This window comes from Hylaeus anthracinus, unplaced genomic scaffold (assembly GCF_026225885.1).
Source record: "Hylaeus anthracinus isolate JK02 unplaced genomic scaffold, UHH_iyHylAnth1.0_haploid 2, whole genome shotgun sequence".
Classification (NCBI taxonomy): domain Eukaryota; kingdom Metazoa; phylum Arthropoda; class Insecta; order Hymenoptera; family Colletidae; genus Hylaeus; species Hylaeus anthracinus.
Window position 1 is genome coordinate 5,318,777 of NW_026534838.1, and position 20,536 is coordinate 5,339,312.

Below are 20,536 nucleotides of genomic sequence, written 5' to 3' on the forward strand. Positions count from 1 at the left end.
ACACTCGCATGAAGTTTAATTTAAACTGCCATGCCTGGTGAAATATATGATTGTTATTCTCAGCGACAAACACGATATTTAATTTTAATGTTTGCAGACGTTCAAAATAATGTGCGCGAAGTTGGCGCTAATATGTTTATAAATGCCAAAGTTGGCGACGTTTCTTGCACTTGCTAATAGAGGGCTGCTGAAAATGGACGATTGTCACAAGTTGTCCAAAGTTGTCCACCGATACAAAAATTTAAAAAATTTTTAAATAAATCCTTATATTTAAAGACAGCTTTCAACTTTTATCATCATGAAAGCTCTGTACAAAATGTTCCTTTTCCTGTCCCTGTTCCTTTTCTCTACTGTTTTATGAATCATTTTTTTTCAAACCACTTCGATTGGTTAGAAGCATCAGAATTCATTTTCAAAATCCTGTGATATGTATTTAATAAAAGCGTATTCACTGAATTAATAGAAAAGTTTTGTTCCCCTCACGTGGCACAAATCCATGTCACCTAAAATATTTTTGTTGTTTTCAAAATTCACGATGTGAATTTTTGCTTACAAATATACTCAGCAGGTATAAGTTCTTATATATGAAAACAAAGTATAGATAAGAACAAGTCGATATAATTGAATTGGATCTAATTCAAAATAGGTTTCTATTATTAATTAGGTGTATAAGGTCAAGTTAACCTAAAAATGGCAGAGGGTCAAAAACAACCGGAAGAAACAACGAAACCAATATTTCGTAATCTAACAGCTGATGATCCGGAACCAGAAACGACTCTAATAGAGAGTCTTTGCATGAATTGTGGAAAAAATGTAACGTATCGTAAATTTAAAGAAACTTATTTATGATATTTCATGACGTATTATTTTGTAAACACAGGGCACCACCAGATTACTCCTAACAAAAATTCCACACTACAAAGATGTTGTGGTAATGTCCTTTGATTGCGAGCATTGTGGCTACCAAAATAATGAGATACAGAACAGTGGAAAAATTGCAGACAAAGGAATTAGAATAACACTGCAAGTTAAAACACCCAGAGATTTGAATCGACAGGTCATTAAATCTGATTACACCAGAGTACAAATTCCATCTTTGGACTTCGAAATTCCCTCTAGATCACAAAAAGGGGAGATTACAACAATTGAAGGTATAATAGAAAGAGCCATCAATGGATTAGAGCAAGATCAACCAGAAAGAAGAGAAAAATATCCAAGCTCTGCTGCTCAAATTGATCAATTTCTTGAGAAAATGAGGAAGCTTAAATCTTTGGATGAACCTTTCACTATAATATTTGAAGACATATCAGGAGAATTTCATATAGAAAATCCAAGTATACCACTGAAAGATGAGGGATGCATTGTAACAAGATTTAAGAGAACAACAGAGCAAGATCATATTTTAGGGATTTATACTGAAAATTCAAATGATGTATTATTGAAACCTATAGAGGAAGGAGAATTTCCATTGGAGGAAATTGAAAGCGAAGTTCTTTCTTTCCAAACAAATTGTCCAGAATGTAACTGTCCATGTGAAACTAACATGAAGATGACCAGTATCCTTTTTTGTACAATCTAAAATATTTATTAAGTGTAATAGTTAAATGTTATTCATCCTTAAATGAATGCATAGATATTCCTTACTTTAAGGAAGTGGTAATTATGGCAACAGTTTGTGAATCTTGTGGCCACAAAACAAACGAAGTTAAAAGCGGCGGAGGCATCGAACCGGAAGGAGTTAAAATAGAAGTAACCGTCGTAGGAAAAGAGGATTTTAGCCGCGATCTATTGAAATCTGAGACTTGTCATATGCAAGTACCTGAACTGGAACTAGAAGTTGGCCCTGCTACTTTAGGTGGAAGATTTACTACCATAGAAGGCATTTTAATGGCAATTAAAGATCAATTGTCAACATCAACAGCTTTTACTGGCGACAGTACATTACCTGAAACTGTTAACAAAATGGATACTTTAATATCTAATCTGAACAAGGTATTGGAAGGAAATCTAAAAATAACTTTGATATTAGATGATCCAGCAGGCAACAGCTATATACAGAGTCTCTCAGATGATGGGCTTGATAGTGGTCTAAAGATCACCAAATATAAAAGGACTTTTGAACAAAACGAAGAACTTGGATTAAATGATATGAAAGTTGAAAACTACTAATCATTCATCCATAGATACATCCTTATCAACAATGTCAATACAATGTATTATATTTGTACGCGGAGAATGTATTATAAATGTACACTGTGTTGTAAATACAAATTTTGCAATCTTGTTGCAAAATTTTTTATTAAAATTTGGATTTCTATTACTCTCCCCTTTACTTTGTTTATTCTTAAATTTTGAAGTTTGTATTTCATATAGTGAAAATATTCACACGATCGGTATAGCGTCGAGCTTTTTTAATTTCGGAAGTCTCCTGATGACTTGACTCCGCCACGATTCCACGTCTATATTTTCGCAAATCGGATTGTTGATGAACAATAAATCTTCGAGATTTGGTATTTCTTGCAATCGATTAAACTCCGCCCAGTCTTTTACCAAATTGTTAGACATATAAAGCACCTTCAGTGCTTTCAAAACGTTAACACCTTTAATCTTCTCGATCAAATTGTAAGATATCCATAGTTCTTCTAAATGTTCACCGACTGCTTCTAATCCAGAAAATGTTTTGATATAGTTTCGCCCCACAGACAGAATCCTCAAATTTTTCAAAGAGTTGATACCAGTGATTCTCTCTATCATATTTGTCGAAAGCGATAGTTTTCTAAAAATGAAGGAAGTTTTTATTTACGCGTAAAAAAAGTAACTTCACAATAACTGTAACTGACTCTACAGCAGCCAGTGAAGCTAAATTATTATCCATTTTTTCAATTGGAGGCCACTGAAAGGACAAAATAATTTCTTTCTGTTCACTGGCAGTTAAACCAGTTTTCTCCTCCCATCGTTGAATAGCTTCCTTACAGGTTGTGGCTTTAGCCTACGTAAAATATTCATTATGAAATAATCGCGAAAATAAAGATTGCCATACGTTCGAAAAATAATACATACCATAATTATGGTTACTTAAGTAATAGAGCGCGATGTCTGACGCTTAGAGTATTTGTTAAGACAAATTTTCATAGATCTTGCATAACAAAATTATAAACAATATATGATCGCGGTAACCGGCAGTCAACTTCATTTCTCATTTAAAAACGGAAATTTCATTAATCTCACGTTCACGGTTATTTATTCCAAGTGACATTAATTTGGAGTTAAAATTAACTCAACTATGAATTAAATTTATGGTCGTAAATTTGCCAATATTAATGACGCTGCAAACGAATCATCAGATGCAGATTAATTCATTTTCTTCGCCTTGAATTTACTGGATAATGGATCTCAACGACAAGATTGATATTGATCAACCATTATGGGATCAATCTACCTACATTGGTAGGTGGAAACACGCTGCTTTCATTAGCGATAGCCGTACAGTATTCGTGCCCGAAAAAGAATTATGGAAGGCGAAACAATTCTGTGATGATTATAGGTATTTGAAATAGATCTTAAATGATATAAATCCTTCAATTTCAATTGGATTTAACATACATTTAGAGATGGAAAAGTACCCCCGGATACTACAATGAAGGACGTTATTCATGCAAAACAGCTTAGAGATAGTGCGTTCCATCCGGATAACGGTGAATTAATGCACGTTATTGGCAGAATGTCCTTTCAATTACCTTCTTCAATTATAATTACAACGGCGATGCTAACATATTACAAGTAAATTGTTCGAAATGTCTTTCTACAATCCGATTAATTAAAATCTGTATCATACATTGTGTGTAATTGTTAGAAGTACCGTTGCTACCGTATTGTGTCAGATAGTAAACCAGACACAAAATGCTATCGTAAATTACTCGAACAGAAATGCGATGGAAGGAGTTGATAAACACGATTCAAGCTCAATTAAAACTGCTTTCTTATGTGCAATAATAGCAAGTTCTGCAGTGGCTATTGGTTGTAGAAGAATACTGCATCGGAGAGAACCTATCATTTGTTGTAGAAGAACGCTGCATCGGAGAGAATCTGTCATTTCAGTTAGTTCCTTAATATTCCATTCTCATATCATGATCTTCGTTGTAACATGTTCCTTTTTGATTATTTTTTCTATTAGAGATGCGTACCATTTTTCGCAGTTACTGCAGGTCATATCGTAAATATGCCACTAATGCGTCAGAAAGAAATAAAGTCGGGCGTTCCGGTATTTATCGAAGGTGCAGAAAAGCCTTTCATGCAGTCTAGGGTAGCAGCAGTGATTGGCATTTCCGAATGTATTATCACCAGAATAGGCATGTCCCTCCCATGTTTGCTCTTTATTCCAGTCATAACGCAAACAATTAAGCAGTATTGTTTCTATCAACGTAGGCCGTGGATTCGATACCCTATCAAAATTGTCTTGTGCGCAGTTGGGTAATTTGCATCTTTAGCTTCGACATTTTTCGATTCAAACGATTTGTCGCTGACTGTAATTTATTTCCGTAGCTGCTTGATTTCAATTCCTTCATCCCTTGCATTGTTTCCTCGATATAAGTAAGTAACGTGATATTCGTGGAATGCTAACGAATATAAAAATTTAAAAATATGTTTCAAACGTTAAGCTCCATGAGGACAGAATGGTTGAAGTTATGCCCAAAGGACTACGAAGAATTTAAAAGAACTAACAAAGAAGATGTAGACAGAATCTATTACTATAAAGGACTATGACATAGGGAGTTATCCTGTATTTTAGCAGAGTATTTCCGTTTGTATAGTTTGTTTAAGTAACTATTACCACCGATGTATCACGGATATAGTGCGAAAATATTTGTATTTAATTAAAAAGTTCTTATTAATAAAATACACCATACTAAATACAATTAATGAACTATATCTACATTTTTCTTCTTTTTTTTCATTTTCATAGGCATAGGTCCCGGCATTTTGAATACTGTGCTATAAAAAAATCACAAACAAAAAATATGAATCAGTTTTCAGCACTTCTATAGTATTACTGTAATTAGATAATGCTATTAAGGAACTTACTGACAAGTAGTACATATTGGACTGAATTTGCAAAATACTGTGAAACAGAAATTATCATCATTATACCATATGTATTTGCATGGTAATATTAAGACAACATTGGATTTTTTTTCTTACTTGACAAGCATATGGAGCATACATAGCCGATGTCTATAAGTTCTTGATGGCAAAAACACGCGGCGCGATAATCCACCTTCACAGGTGGCGGTAATACTAATTTCGACCTAATATTCGGATCTGGCAGAAATATCCACTAAAACAAATAAATGTTTACATATTAATATGTTTTATTAATATGAAAAAAATATTTCTCTTACTAATAAATATTGTAGCAGTCCACTTAATTGTGGAACTTTTAAATAATTTCCACCAGTTATATCACAGCCTTGCTGAAGTAAGGTCAACTCTTGATCTAAACTGCAGACATCCAATATTATTCCCTAAAAATTTCAGAGAGATGCAGTTAGTTTACATTCCCTCTTATAAAGTATGAATGAGCAAAATTATAATAAACCATTTTCTGAGCAGTGAAGAATATGTTCATGTAATTCATATACTGCATTGCAGAGTCATTGCTTGCAGTGATAATAAGAATTCTGGAATACAATTTTTCAACCGCAACCTTTTCTCTTTCCAATCTTGCAACATAGCACAGTGCCATGGTCAATGCCCCAGATATCAGACTTTCTCCATTTAATGGTTTATCCATAGAGATTTCATTGATAACTTGTTGTAGTTGATGTCTTACAGTACGTTCTACCATAGTGAACTTTTCATACTGTCCATCGATTTGTCTGATCTCTGATGGTTTCTCGCAAGGATACAAAAATGTTGCTCCGTGGCTGTGGCATGCTATCACTGCTAACTGATTATTAGATGACTGCATTAAGTGGGCATTTGCAAACACTATAGTGGAATCTAAACATTGGGTCAATATCCTTGTTTCTTGTTTCACGATTCTTTGCATTGGGTTCACATCTAACACGATTAACAGTAAACTCGTTTCTATTTCTGAAAGGAAATGTAAATAAATATAAATCGTAAGCCTTCGCAGATGGTTCTCTTTCAAAGAACAAGGTTGGAGGTTAAATAGCCTACACTTACCGCTTGCCATTATGAATTGCGCCGAAATACTGCAGTTATTATTTGTAACAGTCACAAACACTGGTCTTTTGACATTTTTTACAAATTCATCACAATTCTCTCACTTTATTCACTAATTTTAGTAAATGAGTATGCAATCGTAAACAAAGCGTGCAGACTTTCGAAGTGTCGAACCAACACTAACGTGCTGTATTATCCACGCTAGATTAAAGAATGTTGACGTTTCTACTCATTTAACGTTTAAGATTGACAAAAAAAGGTCAAAGAATTAAATTATAATTAAAATCATGAATGAATGAAGCATGTAAATACTCATGATTATTTCGTACCGAACCAATGGATCATTCGTCGACCCAACCATTATTAATTAATTCAACCACGCGCGTCTAACTAAGAAATATCATTTTTTCGTCAGATGAAATCATGCAGTGGAGAATTAAAAATAATGCAAATAGTAAGCAATTTCTTTAAAAGTTCCCGCGTGAAATTTCGCAGTTGGTTACAGACGTGCGCAAGTAATCCATGCGAAAACGCGCATGCTGGCATACGTATTTTGCTGTACGTTACAACCGATTGGGTGGAGAGAAACGGAACGAACGAAACATCATTGAGGTCATTGGGTTGTCTTTGAAAGGTTATCGAACGTCGTCTCCTCGAATTTGAAATCAGTCACATTTGTGCCTGAAGTACCCAGCGAACATGTTGCCCCGTTTTCTGAAGCCCACGTTGACTGTCGCTCAGCAAGGAGCAAAGCGACTATCAACCAGTGCCACAGTGAGTTTTTTCAAAATTACAATGTATTCTAATGACTTTCCTTCTTTTCTGCTTATACGTTTCGTGACACATCATCGATACCAATTAAATTTTTTACGAAGCTTCGATATAGCGAATCATTTTTTGCACCATACTTCATTGTATGGAAGTATCATAGTACAGTTATGCAACCGCAAATATAGTTTGCTGTGAAATATGTATGAAAAAATACATTGCTATTGTAAGCTGAACGTATAACGTTACTGTTAATGAAATTGCTATTATACAACAATGTCAGTCGGAACGTGGTCGATGTTCGTTCGACACGATTCACAGAATTTCAACGCAAGATAGGATTCTGCATAGAATTCTGCAGAAAATTTATTGTCGAAAGAAATTGCTAATTTCTATTAATTACTATGTTATCTTTTAGCGCAATGCCAAGGTCGCCGTCATGGGCGCCAGCGGTGGAATTGGGCAACCGCTATCGCTGCTCTTGAAACAATCGCCCCTCGTAACTGAATTATCATTATATGATATCGTGAACACGCCAGGTGTCGCTGCTGATCTTTCTCACATGGACACGGCGGCAAAAGTAAAAGCTTTCACCGGTCCTAACGAGTTGAAAGATTCAGTTAAAGGAGCACAGGTATGTTTTACAACTATTTTAGTAGAATAACGTTTTTGCTTGAAGAAGAATTTTTTTCTTTAACTATTAAACCTTTGTAGGTGGTAATAATACCTGCCGGTGTACCACGTAAACCAGGAATGACTAGGGATGATCTATTCAATACGAATGCCTCTATAGTAAGGGATCTTGTTCAGGCTGTGGCTGAAATGGCCCCAAAGGCACTTATTGCCATTATTTCTAATCCAGTTAACAGCACTGTGCCTATTGCTAGCGAAGTATTGCAAAAAGCTGGTGTCTACGATCCTAAGAGGGTATTTGGTGTGACCACGCTGGACGTCGTCAGGGCAAACGCGTTCATCTCTGAAGCAAAAGTTAGATTTACTTTAAATAACATTTAGTAGAAAAAATTTATTATTGATGCTTGAAGCATAGTTATCTACTTTGAATCTCTTCTTCAGGGTCTTGATCCGCAAAAGACGTCGGTGCCAGTTATCGGAGGTCACAGCGGTATCACTATTATTCCACTGCTCTCACAGTGCAAACCATCAGTCTCCTTTCCAGAAGATAAAGTGAAAGCTCTCACTTTACGTATCCAGGAAGCTGGTACAGAGGTTGTCAAAGCAAAAGCTGGTACCGGTTCTGCCACGCTTTCGATGGCGTACGCGGGTGCTCGATTCGGTATATCGTTGATCAGAGCGTTGAATGGGGAACAGAACATCGTAGAATGCTCCTACGTCAGATCTGATGTTACAGCGGCTAAATATTTCTCGACGCCTATTCTGCTGGGCGTAAGTGCGATTTATAAACGACGAAACCCGTATTCGTATGCAAAATATTATGTTCTCGTTGCGATTTCAGAAACAAGGAGTTGAGAAGAATCTCGGTCTTGGAACGCTTAACAGCTACGAGAAGAAACTCTTGGAGGAAGCTATTCCAGAACTCAAGAAGAATATTCAGAAAGGAGAAGATTTCGTGAACAAGAAGTGAATACTGGATATCGAGACACTAGATAGAGGCGTGATCAATAACAATCGAAAAGAAATCGAAGACTTTCAGTATTTGTTGTTGAAAATGTTTGCGTTGTACGCAAACGAAGAGATAATTAAAAAAGGTTTAATCCTTTATACATGCCAATAAATAGATGAACTTACATCGTGTACAGTGTAGATAAAAGTAAAACTGATTTGTAATCAACAATGAGTAAAGAAACGTACAAAACCTGAAAGGCAGAAAGGAACATTTTATTATCTAATAAATAATACTCATTTTTAAGTCTTATTCAAAGATAAAACAAGTATCGAAACGTTAAAATGTGATGTAGCTAAGTTAAAAATAAACGCCCTTTGATCAGAAACAAAATTATTTTCATTATTTCCTTTACCATTATTCTATCATTTTTATTAGCATTTTATATGATAAAAGGTTATCATTTGTCAACATGATGGAAACATATTCATTAAAGGTATGAGTAATATACGCATTGAAGAACACTATATTACCAACAGTTACACAACAACAAATCTCTGGTACACTGTATTCTAAATCAAAATAAACAATAATTTGGAGAGAACCGAAGCCGACACATTCAGTTCAAAGTCACCCGTGTATTGAAAAGGTACAACGGTTTGATTGTATCTATCTCTTAGAAAATTTGTTACCTTTAAAATGTTAATATTAACTTTATTACTCCACGAACTCACTGTACGTAAACGTTAAATATAAAAGACAAAGTGACAATAGAGAAAATAGTCATGGCTAAGGGAAAAAGTTACAAGAGATCAAAACGGAAACAAAGATCGGAATCGTCTGAAAGACTTTTGGAGCAACGTTCTCCGGAGTCGGTACTTTGCGAGTCGCAACAGTTAGAGTTGTCATGCTACGATAATACTAGCCCGGAGATTGTACCCAGACTTAGGCGAAGGAAACTGGATCTGAATTATTCGGAGAAAGATGATGTAGAAAGCGACAGTGAAATTCAAAAGGAAGCAGCATTAATCGAAGTGAAGCAGGTAGAAAAAGAGCTAAGGCAAGAGATCGATGCACCTGTAGAGAAGTGCTTTTTATTAGATAAAACAGTGTCAATTGACACTGACACTGATTTTCGCTCTGACAAGTCAGCACATAACTTAATGTGTAGATATGTATCAGAACCAGTACAGTTTTCTAATTTCAATTCTGATGTGGAGTCGCAAAATCACGAGTTTAACTGTTTTGTAAGTGAATTTCAATCAGCTATGTCTGCGTGCGAACCTGTTAGTCAGTTTGCAGATGAGGATAAGACTAATGAGTATTGTAAGAAATGCAATGGAGAAGAGGATCAAGGTGTCAGATTTGAAATAGTCAATGAGAAGACCTTGCAAGACGCGGATAATAATTCTGTTACTGCTAACTGGAATGATTGCAGGGGAGTTATTTCATATTTACAACAATTAAATGATTTAAAAATACAAGCGAGGGAATGCATTACAAGTTCACAAGAGCACACTAATAAACGTCCTTTCCTGGACGAAACTGACAAAGTGGACGATCTACAGGAATACATAGAGATAGGAAACAATGGGATGAAAATAAGAGTTTGTTCCACCACGCCTTGCTGTAGCTCTCAACCTCCTGCTAAAAGATGTAAAACTACATTACAATTTGACGATGAAGAGGACATTGAACAATTTCGAAAACCAGCTGTTTCTACCCCAGTTAATGATCTCATGTCAGGAGAGAAAAAAAATGTTAAAAATTCATATTCTTCTAATTCACCAAGTACAAAGACAAGTTGGGATACCCGCACACCCGAATTACCAATTGTTTCTACTCTGGATTTACCAACTGTCTTAGATTCTGATGACTGTAGTAGGAGCCTGCAAGAAGTAATTCGTTTAATTAAAATCTTCTTTAGGTAGTATTCCATTCTAAATGAAAAATTGATAAATTTCGTTTTTAATTGCAGCTCAAACAAAGGACAGAATTCTGTAAAAAATGTACATGCTCCAGTTTTCAACAAGATAACGAATCACAACAATCTCGAAATTTTAAAGAGCCAATACTTAAAGCTGTCTTCTTATGTGTCTGGTTGTTGAAGAGACTGGGACGTGTGTTTAAAAAAGTAGGTACGCATCATTTTGTTTAACAAATAACCTGTACTAATGACTGACTAATTGTCTTAGAAATATGGATGGTTGAAGAAGAACGTTTCGGTATCTTCTTCAAAAAAACATGTACTTAAACTTGAAGAACTGAATCAGAGTATGATAATGTTGCGTTCAGAGAACATGCAAATGATTAATACCTTCTTGGAAAAAGTGAATCAACTAACTATGGAGATTTCTCAGGTAGGCAGGTGTTACTAGTATGGGAAATAAATTCTTTCGGAAAATAAGTATCTAGTTTTTTCACCATTGTATATAAAAATTAATTTTCGTCGCAGGTGCGCGCCAGTAATGCCACTGCCTTGGATGCTTTAACTGCAGAGGTCGGTATTTTGCAGGATGTCAGCAGGAAGCTGGCTGAAAATAACGAAACACTGATGCAGGAATTAAAGAAGTTGCACAAGACATTAGAGGATACGCGAACTAGGTCTCCCAAACCTCCAGCTCCTCTGTTGATGCCGCCGATTTCGAAGTCTTCTTTGCCAGCATGTGCTCCTCCACTTCCTCCGCCTCCACCTCCGCCGCCACCTCCGCCGCCACCTCCTCCACCGCCGCCACCTTTATCGTTCTTGTCCCCGGCGCAACCGATCACACCTACCACCCCGAAGAACGGTAGAAGCGCCAGGGCGCAGTCGAGAAAATGCTCGACGCCTCTATTTAATAGGCCAGCAATAACTGTCGAGGATTTGTTGAAGGTGACCCTAAAAAAAGCACCAGAGAACGTTAAGGTAATTACTAGAATTGTCGCGGTCGCATTCGCTAATTGAAATATGAGAAGTGGCCCAGAGATGTGTTCATGTGTGATCTAAAAATTTAAGCTTATATTTTAGTCATATAAAATACCAGCTAATATTTGAATATCTGATACAAAGTAACCGCGACGACTTTATCAAGTTCAAGCGTTAAGATTTAAAGAGGAATTTTTTAAGATCCACTCGCTTGTTAGAGTGACACAATTTTCAGTCGCGTTAATTGTTTCCCAGCCTTCGTTGCCATTCAGGCGGACACTTAGGGTGTTATTTAAAAGTCTCAAGGCAATCTGCGTAAGTTGAAAAATAACGCGCTATAAAATGAATTTGTTGCGTCGTTCTTGTAAAACCCTTAGAGCTTTCCAACAAATATAAATAAATCATTCTCATCGACTTTGAACCCAGTGTCAATTTAACAAAAATAAAAGTTGAATTCTGTGTCTTCCTTCAATCTTGCAGCTCATCTACAAAACATCCAACCTGTGTAGGGTTTACAAAGATAATTAAAGGAGAAAATATGAATTTCAGGACAACAGAAGGAATACTATACCAGGACCAAGGGGACCAGTGGTTTCTTTGGACATGCTGCGTAGCGTAAAACTAAAGTCTGCCAGGCGCAGAACGACTGACCAAATAATGAGATCTCCGAGAAGTGCTCGCATGATCAAATCGAGAACTGGATCAAGTCTCAGTTTGTCTCCAATCACAAGAGGAGGGGATAACACGTTGGAACGAATCCTGAAACAGGTGGATGTTAGTAGGCGTAGACCAAGGCGTTTGTTATCGAGCGCGTCGAACTTTCGCGACATCGCTATCGCTAGAGATAAACACCTGCAGAATTCCGATGCAAAAAATGTCAACTCGCAATCCATGATTGCGTAGCCGCGTTGTAAAAATTTGTTAATTAATTGACAAGACTATAAATAGTGCAACGTTAGCGAATAAGGATACATTTTATATAGTTGATTGACATTACTCGATATGTACAGACTGGATCACCTAACACATCGATATACTGTTCAAAATAATCAGAGGATTTAGGCAATTAAGTAGAATTAAATATGTATCAGGTTTGAATAAAAGCACGAAGCAGATGAATTTTCAATTATTTTGAGCAGTGTGTTAATGTTACAGAAAGTTTCGTTAACCTTTTATGTTAAGAGAAGCAATACATGTGGCAATTGCAACGAACATATTCCATGGAATTATAATTTGATGTAGAGCAACAAGATAATTGTATTTTACAGACTTACAGTGCGTAGGTCGTAATAATGCATATATTTAATTGTTGTTAACACTGTCTCTTTCTAATATACATTCAATTATAATTCTATAGAACATATTAGATACCGTTTTATTGTATGGATTTTGTAGCATCGGTAGTGTTCAAAATAATGTACAATCTAATGTTGGGTGACTCACTCTGTACACAATACTGCGATACAAAGAAAACGCCTTGAACGCTTAATTTTAATTTCCTCAACTAATGAACCGATATTTAATAAAGTAATTAACATTAATAAATATCTGAATAGAGAGTTGTAATTACTTTATTTGTAGCTTTCACGTGTGTGGTTTTACAGAAAAAGGTCGTATCCGGTGTAATCGCATTGATTGTAGTAGAACAGAGCGTGGAAACGCATGCGAATCCAAAAAAAGACAGATTTAGCCCCTCCTCCAAATGACGATAAATTTTGATATCCAGGTCTAATTATTCGCTCGTGAATTGGGTTAGCGACAAGATGGAATGATCCGAAGATAATTACAGATACAACTAATATTATTATACAGAGAGACAAGAGAGGCAAATAGTACATCTAGCAAGAGATGGAATAATAGATGTGTCTTTATAAAAATCGACTAAGCACGCACAACGATACTGGATAAAGGATAAAAAGCGGTCTCAATCGATACACCGATCGTCTATCTTCTTCGATAACTCCTACGGACAACTCAGATATCGATGACTACCTATAATTTTATTTTTAGCCGGAAACACTACGTTTTCTTATTTTTTTCATTTTTATTGTTTGAGTCACGCTATATCGTAGACGACAATAATATTATCGCGTTGGGCTGCTTCATCTTGTTTTTAATCCATCGTGTAAGCAAGTAATTGGATGAGGTATCTCACAGTTTATCGTCGTTTGGAATTCACTACGCCATTCGTTGCCGCTGACAAGTTTTTATTGTACCTAAATTTTCCAAGACTTGTCGCTCGTACGCGTGGCGTTTAATGCACGTTACACGTATCAACTCATAGCTGATGGTTCCGGTTTTTTTCCTTATGCTCTCACTGTTCCTCCATCCTTTTTCATACAGTTCCCATTACCTTCGTATCTATCTCCCATGCGATTTTAATTGCTTCGAACTCTCTTCGACGATACAAACTGTTCTTCAAAACTGTTCTCTCCAATATCGCTTAGAACGATTCGCATCAATCGGTTTTCCACGATACTCTAATTTACGCTCTTATAATTATTCGCATATACTTACTTACGGTGCCGTTGATATTACTTTGAGTTATTCTTTGTAACGTACTTTATAACATGATTATCAATTTTTATCGTTTTTAATACCTAAATACAGGGGCACGATGCACCCCGATTTCTAGGCAGAGCTCGATACTGCGCGTTCCCTTCGCCTTTTTACGTTAATACACCTCGCTTTTTTGCTGCACGCTTACACGAATCACGATCATCCTCATCGCCATTGCAAGAAAATCGTACGAGTCCCAAAGATTCGCACGGTTCTGCTACCAGTATACAGTGGCGGTCAGCAATTTGTTGATAACTCTAAAGTGTAAAGTTTGTCCAACTCTTGGTTTCTACGCTAAAGGAATTATCCCTTGGTTATTTACGTATTTACGAGTTAAATAATGGTCGATCTAAACGATAGAAGTTCTCGATCGGGCATATTACGTAGCAGAAGGTTAGTTTCGTCGCGGATACATCAATGTTGTGTTTGCAGAAGTTGGCGTCGAAAATTTCTGACCGTCACCGTCTACTCTAACGAATAAATAAATGGTCGATGTCGTATCGCTAAGCTTACCTCGTTAACATGCGCAAACGAATTTCGCGTGAGACTAACGAACAAATCGTCTAAAGTCGCTGGAATGTTTAGAAACGGAAGTCGCCGGAAACGGTTCATCGATAAAAAGGTGAACGGACGCCACGGGCAGATATCAACCAAGATACAGTGGAATCGAGGAGAGTGATAGCGAAAGTGAGCGCGGGTGAACAAAGTCGGGATACAATCGTTTATTCTGTAATTCGTTATACCACAGCGATCGTTTATAGTTTTACACAATGGGGGGGCGTATGAAAAAGTACAACCACAATTACAGACTAGCTAGACAGCTACTTGTTTCCTTTTCATGTTTTTTTCGTGAAACGTAATTTTTTTTTTGTTTGTTTTAAAAAAAGCTCATCTACCACAATATGTTCTTTTCCATGCTTCTCGTAGATTAAAAAAAAAAAAAAAAAATAAATTCTCACTCTCGTCGCAGAGGAGTGCAGAGAAGTGAGTGAAAAGAACGTCCGACGCGTCGAAGATGATACTGTTTATTTCGCTCGGTTTCGAATATATATTTATTTCAACGCAAAATTTCATTCGCGAAAGCCAGACTCTCTCTCTCCTCTTTCTTTCTCGGGCCATACTGATGTTATTGCATTAAGTACGACGCTTTCGCGTAAGCGCATTTCCATAAATTCTTTTAACGACACTACACGAAAACTCATGCTCCAACTATGTATGAAATTACTTGAACCGGACTTCGTTCGGAAGTACATTCGTAATATCTTATACAGAAAGCAGAAACGAAGACACGTGGTTGGCGACCGTGACTGTATACGCCAGGGCAGACAACCACGTCCCTTCGACCTGAGGAGAATTTATCCTTGGATTGTTCCTCCATGGATAAACAGATGATTTACACTCGATTTACACGCATACAATTAACATCGTTATTTATTATAGTATGCGAGAACGATCATGCGCGCAGTAAAAAAGCGGGGAAGAGGACGAGGAGGAGATTGATTTAGGAGGGTAAACAAACGAACACAATAATGCACTTCGATCGACGTCGAGCATCAGCATGTTTCGCTATTTGGTGAAACGTATGGGACATCGTTAATTCATTCTCACTCACTGAAACCGATAAAAGTGAGGGGATCGGATCGGTCCCGATGGACTGGCGCATACTTCTTTCTCTCTCTCTCTCTCTCTTTTTGTTTTTTTTTTATTATGGATGACATATACGCAGTCGGTCGGCGTCCACTCGACACAGGTTCTCGACATCGTCCACGTAATTTTTCGATCGGGCATGCACAAGTGTAAAGACAGCATTTTTATCTTCTCGATACGCGAAGAAGGCAAAGAATAGTGCCTCTCTAAATGCTTTTTGCAGTCTCTCTATTACCGCAGGGTGCGTGTCCTTTGCTTGTTACTTTCTGCGTGCTCCGTAACTCAATGCGTGTTATCGAATGATTTTTTTTTCTGTTTGGAGTAACCGTACGTGCGTGCTTAGGGTCACGCAATCGCTAAAGATCTCCCCTTCCCACCCCGAACTGCCACCTGCTGAATTGTTTTCTTTTGCTTACAAGTTATTAAGAGTTTTTTTGTTTTCTTGTGTCTCAGTTTTATATGCGCAATGTAACACTCACTACAGTTAGAGTTACGATACGTCCTGATCTTCCACGTCTTGCAACTGCTCCTTCTGTTCACCCTCTCCTGAAAAAAATGATTTCGTTAGCAGCCACAGCTTCATTAACGCACCAACAATTTATAACGATGTTATAACTGTCTAACTTTTGGGTATCGAAAGTATTGATACTTGAATGCGCAGGGAAGGAGTAAGTTGCTCACCAGGTGACTTTATGGTGCAAGGACGTATTGAAAAGGGTGTGTCTGTATTCATGCATTGGTGGAAGCGGCCGCAGCCTCATTTTCGCGATCAGCGTCAAATTCTAAATTACAAAGTAATGATTCTTCGCCCGGAAATACGCGATTTCGAAAGTACTATTTAAAATCTAACAGGACTAGAGTACCATGTCGACGCAGGGCTGGATTAAGGAATGGACTTTAGGGGCTACGACCCAAGGTCTGTAGAAATTAATTTGAGGCAATTTGATGAAACATAAGAATGAAACACTATAAACATCTGATATCTTTGTAGTAAACAACGGATTTAGTATCTGTAGCCCGGGGGTCTAAAAAATCTTAATCCGGCGCAAGTTCGACGTAATGATAAAGCTTTACAAACAAAGATTCACCGCAAGTTCGTCGACTCTATCCACAGAGCTGTGTATCTATGTGAAAAAAATCTAATACAACGAAAAGATTTTATCGCGCTACCGCGATACATATTATTGATCGTGGTGACGGGCGTTTCTACGGCCTAGTGGGAGCGTTTCAAAAGCTTCTAAAACTTTTTCGCGAACACGAAACCTCCATAACAGCAATACTAACCGTCTCCTTGCATATCCGACGTCCAGAGAGTAAGGTTGTCCCTGAGGAGCTGCATGATGAGGGTGGAATCCTTGTAACTCTCCTCGGATAAGGTGTCTAATTCCGCGATCGCGTCGTCAAAGGCTGCCTTCGCCAGGCGGCACGCTCTGTCGGGGCTATTGAGAATCTCATAATAGAACACAGAGAAGTTGAGTGCCAATCCTAAGCGGATGGGATGAGTCGGTGGCAAATCTGTCATAGCAGTGTCGCTGGCTGCTTTGTAAGCAACGAGGGAATTCTCTGCCGCCTCCTTCCTGTCGTTACCAATGGCGAATTCGGCTAGGTAACGGTGGTAATCGCCCTTCCTATAATAACGCAAAAATAACAAACAAATAAAATGTATACCTTCGAAAATTAGTATTTAAATAAAAATGAGCAACATTTTGTAGGACACGCCATTGCAGTCAGCAACTTATTATGTCGATACAAAATGTGCTGTATGAGTACTTGCAGCAGTGAACTCGTTATACTAGCATAAACAAAAATTTGCATAGACACTTGTGTGCTTCATTAATTCCTTAAAACAATTAAAAGATCGTACGTTCAAGAGATCTTATTGCTCTATGAGATACAAATATAACTGTACTAAATAATTACTGCTCTAATTTCTCTTCAAAGTAATTTCACTCATTTACAAATAATACTTGATGTATCATGTACGCCTTTAATGAATTCTCTTTCACCATTAATTTATGGTACACTAGAAATCATTTCGAGATTTTATACTGGTCGAAGAAAGCCACTTTCGGGGCCTCTTCTAAAAATAAGCGAAAACTTTATCCAACACAAAAGTGAACGGAACACGGAAGCAGACTCTCGCGAAACATGTATTTTTATGAACATATTTTTCCATAGAGTTCACGAACCAGAAGTACCCACATATTGTTTAATCGAATTAATATTAATGTTGGATATGGATGGACATGGATATTGCTTTATTTGCAATTCAATAATAACTTTGTGGGAAATATGATATTATTACTAGTCCGCTCAACCTGGAATTAAATAATACTGATGAAATTAGTATATAACTGTACAATAGAAATGAATTTTTGAAATTAATCACTATTTATGTGTTACATCCGGAACGTGGTAATTATCCTTGCGGAAGGATTGGGCCAGGCAGCGGGATGTTTAAAGAAAAACAATAAGTCAAAACCAGTGGCCGAAACGGGACGTTCTTCCATACTACTGGCTACTCTCAAACTAAACAGTACAAGCAGAAATCTGCTTGCTATCGCTAATAACGACTGATTTTCAGGAAGCAAATAAATAAATAAATAGCAGTAAAAGCATGGTCTAACGCAATTGCACGTTAAACGTTTTGCGTAATACAATTAAACCATGCTATACTGTTAATCGTTTGCTTCTTTAAATTTTGAAAGGTGTCTTATCCTTTACATACCCATTATTGCATAATCCAATTGTAGCATGAGATATACTCTTGGAAGCAATTACAGGTCTGTGATACAATTCTAAGAAAAACAAAGCGTTGACTTAAAGAACAATGAAGTAATTCGAGTAAGCGATCCTCTAATTACTTTGAGTAGTGTATTACACGTTACAAAGGGTATGCAAACGTATCTTAAGATTAAAGCGACTCTTTGGTCAAATTTAAAGCAATCGAGAAGCGATTGGGAGGACTGGTTTCTAAGGTAGAGAATGATAGTTCTTAAAACATAGCGAAGTTGCTTACATTTTATAATAGAAGACTCTAGATTCGCCGGTGGACGCACACGGTATCAGATGCTGATCCAAAACCCCGAGGATATCGGCGCAGATGTCTTTGAGTTCTTTTTCTACTTGAGATCGGTACTGACGAATCATCTCCAGTTTCCCCTCGGCGCCCTTGTTCTCCTCCTTTTGTTCGATGTTCGAGATTATTCTCCAGGAAGCTCTCCTCGCCCCGATTACGTTTTTGTATGCGACAGAGAGGAGATTCCTCTCTTCGACGGTCAACTCCAGGTCCAGCGAAGCGACCTTCTTCATCGACTCTACCATTTCTGTAAATTACGCCGACGGACATAGCCGTCAATGACAGTGCCATTAAATTTAAAACCATCCAAAATTATAGATAAACAACAGAACAGAATTAATCAATTTTTGCTATTACTCCATTAAATACTTATTATTTATACGCGTATACATCTAAGTTTAATTTGTTTTATGTCGTATCATTTTGTTTTGCCATAAGCTTTTTTTCCTCATTCCCTCTTTCTTCTCTTTCTTGGAGTACAAAACAATAACAAAGACGGGTTAATTTAATATAATATTATAAGATATATTCAGATGTAAATGCAACATATACCAAATATGCAATTGTGTTATTTAAGCATTAAGAATAATTAAGAGGTAAGTTAGATAAGTAAGACTACATTTGAAAGAGTTATATTTTTATATCACAAAGCTACGTTTGTACCTTCATATTAAGGAGATGTATGTCTCAGGAAATGTGTAAACAGTCCATTAGGACTACACAACGTTTAAATAAATAAAGAAAGCGTATACATCTCGTTTGGATGGAAGTATCAAACTTGACGAAGAATATTATGCGAGATCATGGTAAAGTAATAAATTGGAAATGACCTATCGATTATTAATACGTAGCTACCCCTGTGTGAATATATTATTAGTTTCATCTGAGATAGTGGAGAGCCTTTGTGCGAGAAAGACGAGCGTACAGGTATGTATTAACCCGCTGCCCCTTGAACTTTGCGAGGAAGTTGGTTACTATTATGTATTTATTATCTACAGGTGTGCAGCATTCGATGATAATGATATCGACCAAGATACACGTGCTTCGGTCTGCGTCGCATTACGCTTGAACTGCGAAAAATTCGATCAATGGTTTGTACAAATATTTCAGCGTTCAAAAATTCTTCCGATTCGATTCGTGTAAAGTTTCAAAATAAACCATACTGTACACAAGTTACTGGAAGGTAAAACTTTCGAAAATCAACGATACTTTCTGTAGTAAGCATAACAAGCTACAATTACTGTTGTGAAACTTTTTCGACCACGTGTTTGTAAACATATATCAAGAATAACAAGAATACTTTAATGCCACGAGTCCTATTAATTCGAAACACGGTTGTGTACAAATCCAGACGAAAATTATTACAAAATCGATGAAAATAGTTGGGTTTTATTTATGGACGGTGTCGAAATCCGGGGTCCCACGTCAAGTTCGATAACCGAGTGAAAAAGAGTTATTACGGAGGCGTGAAGTAACGAGACAGATTAAACGGTCATGGTATCAGCATTTACGTCCGGAATACTCGGTCTTCGTCTTTCCTTTAAAATCCCTTTAGTCCCTACCAAAATGAGTATCTTCAAAGACCTGGAATAACAAATTCGCTTCGAGAATATATTGGGCTGTCTGGAAAGTCCATGCCGATTTTTAGTAGGCGATACAGGTCTGAATATATCGGAATGGCTGAAAACAAATAAAATGTGTACATTACTCAAGAGATGGAAAGGTTGTGAAACAAAATGGAACATATATATATATATATACATACATACATACATACATACATACATACATACATACATACATACATACA

The 20,536-nt window shown here is 36.9% G+C and overlaps 7 protein-coding genes across 11 annotated transcripts in view; 4 read left to right on the plus strand and 3 right to left on the minus strand.

The window, feature by feature from the left end:
- Positions 1-423: 423 nt before the first annotated feature.
- On the plus strand, positions 424-2,299 carry LOC128893068 (zinc finger protein ZPR1). Of its 3 annotated transcripts, none has more exons than XM_054153822.1 (4): positions 424-568; positions 647-813; positions 881-1,556; positions 1,634-2,299. In XM_054153822.1, exons 2-4 carry the CDS (start codon positions 691-693, stop codon positions 2,167-2,169), a joined length of 1,335 nt encoding a protein of 444 aa, XP_054009797.1. In that variant the 5' UTR covers positions 424-568; positions 647-690; the 3' UTR covers positions 2,170-2,299. The 3 variants fall into 3 exon arrangements, with proteins under 3 accessions (XP_054009797.1, XP_054009799.1, XP_054009798.1); XM_054153824.1 differs by having other exon boundaries at positions 439-568; positions 665-813; XM_054153823.1 differs by lacking the exon at positions 424-568 and having other exon boundaries at positions 587-813.
- An 81-nt stretch (positions 2,300-2,380) lies between these two features.
- Positions 2,381-3,058, minus strand: LOC128892995 (dynein axonemal light chain 1-like). Its single transcript, XM_054153694.1, has 3 exons — positions 3,041-3,058; positions 2,841-2,989; positions 2,381-2,776 (listed from the first exon to the last, which is right to left on the minus strand). The coding sequence occupies exons 1-3, from the start codon at positions 3,056-3,058 to the stop codon at positions 2,383-2,385; spliced, it is 561 nt and encodes a 186-aa protein (XP_054009669.1). The 3' UTR covers positions 2,381-2,382.
- A 256-nt stretch (positions 3,059-3,314) lies between these two features.
- LOC128893082 (sideroflexin-2-like) lies at positions 3,315-4,764 on the plus strand. The gene is made up of 6 exons (XM_054153852.1): positions 3,315-3,544; positions 3,610-3,780; positions 3,854-4,097; positions 4,175-4,470; positions 4,543-4,590; positions 4,659-4,764. The coding sequence occupies exons 1-6, from the start codon at positions 3,387-3,389 to the stop codon at positions 4,762-4,764; spliced, it is 1,023 nt and encodes a 340-aa protein (XP_054009827.1). The 5' UTR covers positions 3,315-3,386.
- An 84-nt stretch (positions 4,765-4,848) lies between these two features.
- LOC128893077 (general transcription factor IIH subunit 3) lies at positions 4,849-6,608 on the minus strand. The gene is made up of 6 exons (XM_054153842.1): positions 6,187-6,608; positions 5,597-6,093; positions 5,400-5,522; positions 5,200-5,335; positions 5,083-5,119; positions 4,849-4,992 (listed from the first exon to the last, which is right to left on the minus strand). Exons 1-6 carry the CDS (start codon positions 6,194-6,196, stop codon positions 4,917-4,919), a joined length of 879 nt encoding a protein of 292 aa, XP_054009817.1. The 5' UTR covers positions 6,197-6,608; the 3' UTR covers positions 4,849-4,916.
- Positions 6,609-6,747: 139 nt separating this feature from the next.
- On the plus strand, positions 6,748-8,929 carry LOC128893074 (malate dehydrogenase, mitochondrial). Its single transcript, XM_054153839.1, has 5 exons — positions 6,748-6,960; positions 7,373-7,588; positions 7,669-7,941; positions 8,029-8,358; positions 8,429-8,929. Exons 1-5 carry the CDS (start codon positions 6,886-6,888, stop codon positions 8,555-8,557), a joined length of 1,023 nt encoding a protein of 340 aa, XP_054009814.1. The 5' UTR covers positions 6,748-6,885; the 3' UTR covers positions 8,558-8,929.
- Positions 8,930-9,079: 150 nt separating this feature from the next.
- On the plus strand, positions 9,080-13,000 carry LOC128893066 (uncharacterized). Its single transcript, XM_054153818.1, has 5 exons — positions 9,080-10,434; positions 10,515-10,670; positions 10,732-10,896; positions 10,992-11,441; positions 11,991-13,000. The coding sequence occupies exons 1-5, from the start codon at positions 9,322-9,324 to the stop codon at positions 12,342-12,344; spliced, it is 2,238 nt and encodes a 745-aa protein (XP_054009793.1). The 5' UTR covers positions 9,080-9,321; the 3' UTR covers positions 12,345-13,000.
- LOC128893079 (14-3-3 protein epsilon) overlaps positions 11,396-20,536 on the minus strand; it is an 11,960-nt gene continuing 2,819 nt past the window's right edge. Inside the window, exons 2-5 of one of the 3 annotated variants that reach the window (XM_054153849.1) lie at positions 18,667-18,973; positions 16,932-17,275; positions 16,127-16,193; positions 11,396-11,414 (exon numbers count right to left, since the gene is read on the minus strand). In XM_054153849.1, the coding sequence (XP_054009824.1) occupies positions 16,138-16,193; positions 16,932-17,275; positions 18,667-18,973 (707 nt within the window). In that variant the 3' untranslated portion in view covers positions 11,396-11,414; positions 16,127-16,137. Of the gene's footprint in view, positions 11,415-12,994; positions 16,194-16,931; positions 17,276-18,666; positions 18,974-20,536 lie in introns of those variants that run through there. The other 2 variants (XM_054153848.1, XM_054153847.1) reach the window with 2 other exon arrangements.

Bases quoted from the DNA above. Each gene is read 5' to 3' on its own strand.
- LOC128893068 (XM_054153822.1), top strand. From the start codon at position 691: ATGGCAGAGGGTCAAAAACAACCGGAAGAAACAACGAAACCAATATTT. The intron at 814-880 runs GTAACGTATCGT...TTGTAAACACAG, and splicing joins GCATGAATTGTGGAAAAAAT to GGCACCACCAGATTACTCCT. The intron at 1,557-1,633 runs GTATCCTTTTTT...ATGAATGCATAG, and splicing joins AACTAACATGAAGATGACCA to ATATTCCTTACTTTAAGGAA.
- LOC128892995 (XM_054153694.1), bottom strand. The intron at 2,777-2,840 runs GTCAGTTACAGT...CTTCATTTTTAG, and splicing joins GCTTCACTGGCTGCTGTAGA to AAAACTATCGCTTTCGACAA.
- LOC128893082 (XM_054153852.1), top strand. From the start codon at position 3,387: ATGGATCTCAACGACAAGATTGATATTGATCAACCATTATGGGATCAA. The intron at 3,781-3,853 runs GTAAATTGTTCG...TGTAATTGTTAG, and splicing joins GCGATGCTAACATATTACAA to AAGTACCGTTGCTACCGTAT. The intron at 4,591-4,658 runs GTAAGTAACGTG...TCAAACGTTAAG, and splicing joins GCATTGTTTCCTCGATATAA to CTCCATGAGGACAGAATGGT.
- LOC128893077 (XM_054153842.1), bottom strand. The intron at 5,523-5,596 runs GTTTATTATAAT...TGAAATTTTTAG, and splicing joins TCTTCACTGCTCAGAAAATG to GGAATAATATTGGATGTCTG. The intron at 5,336-5,399 runs GTAAGAGAAATA...TATTTGTTTTAG, and splicing joins GACTGCTACAATATTTATTA to TGGATATTTCTGCCAGATCC.
- LOC128893074 (XM_054153839.1), top strand. From the start codon at position 6,886: ATGTTGCCCCGTTTTCTGAAGCCCACGTTGACTGTCGCTCAGCAAGGA. The intron at 6,961-7,372 runs GTGAGTTTTTTC...GTTATCTTTTAG, and splicing joins GACTATCAACCAGTGCCACA to CGCAATGCCAAGGTCGCCGT. The intron at 7,589-7,668 runs GTATGTTTTACA...AAACCTTTGTAG, and splicing joins ATTCAGTTAAAGGAGCACAG to GTGGTAATAATACCTGCCGG.
- LOC128893066 (XM_054153818.1), top strand. From the start codon at position 9,322: ATGGCTAAGGGAAAAAGTTACAAGAGATCAAAACGGAAACAAAGATCG. The intron at 10,435-10,514 runs GTAATTCGTTTA...TTTTAATTGCAG, and splicing joins GTAGTAGGAGCCTGCAAGAA to CTCAAACAAAGGACAGAATT. The intron at 11,442-11,990 runs GTAATTACTAGA...TATGAATTTCAG, and splicing joins AAGCACCAGAGAACGTTAAG to GACAACAGAAGGAATACTAT.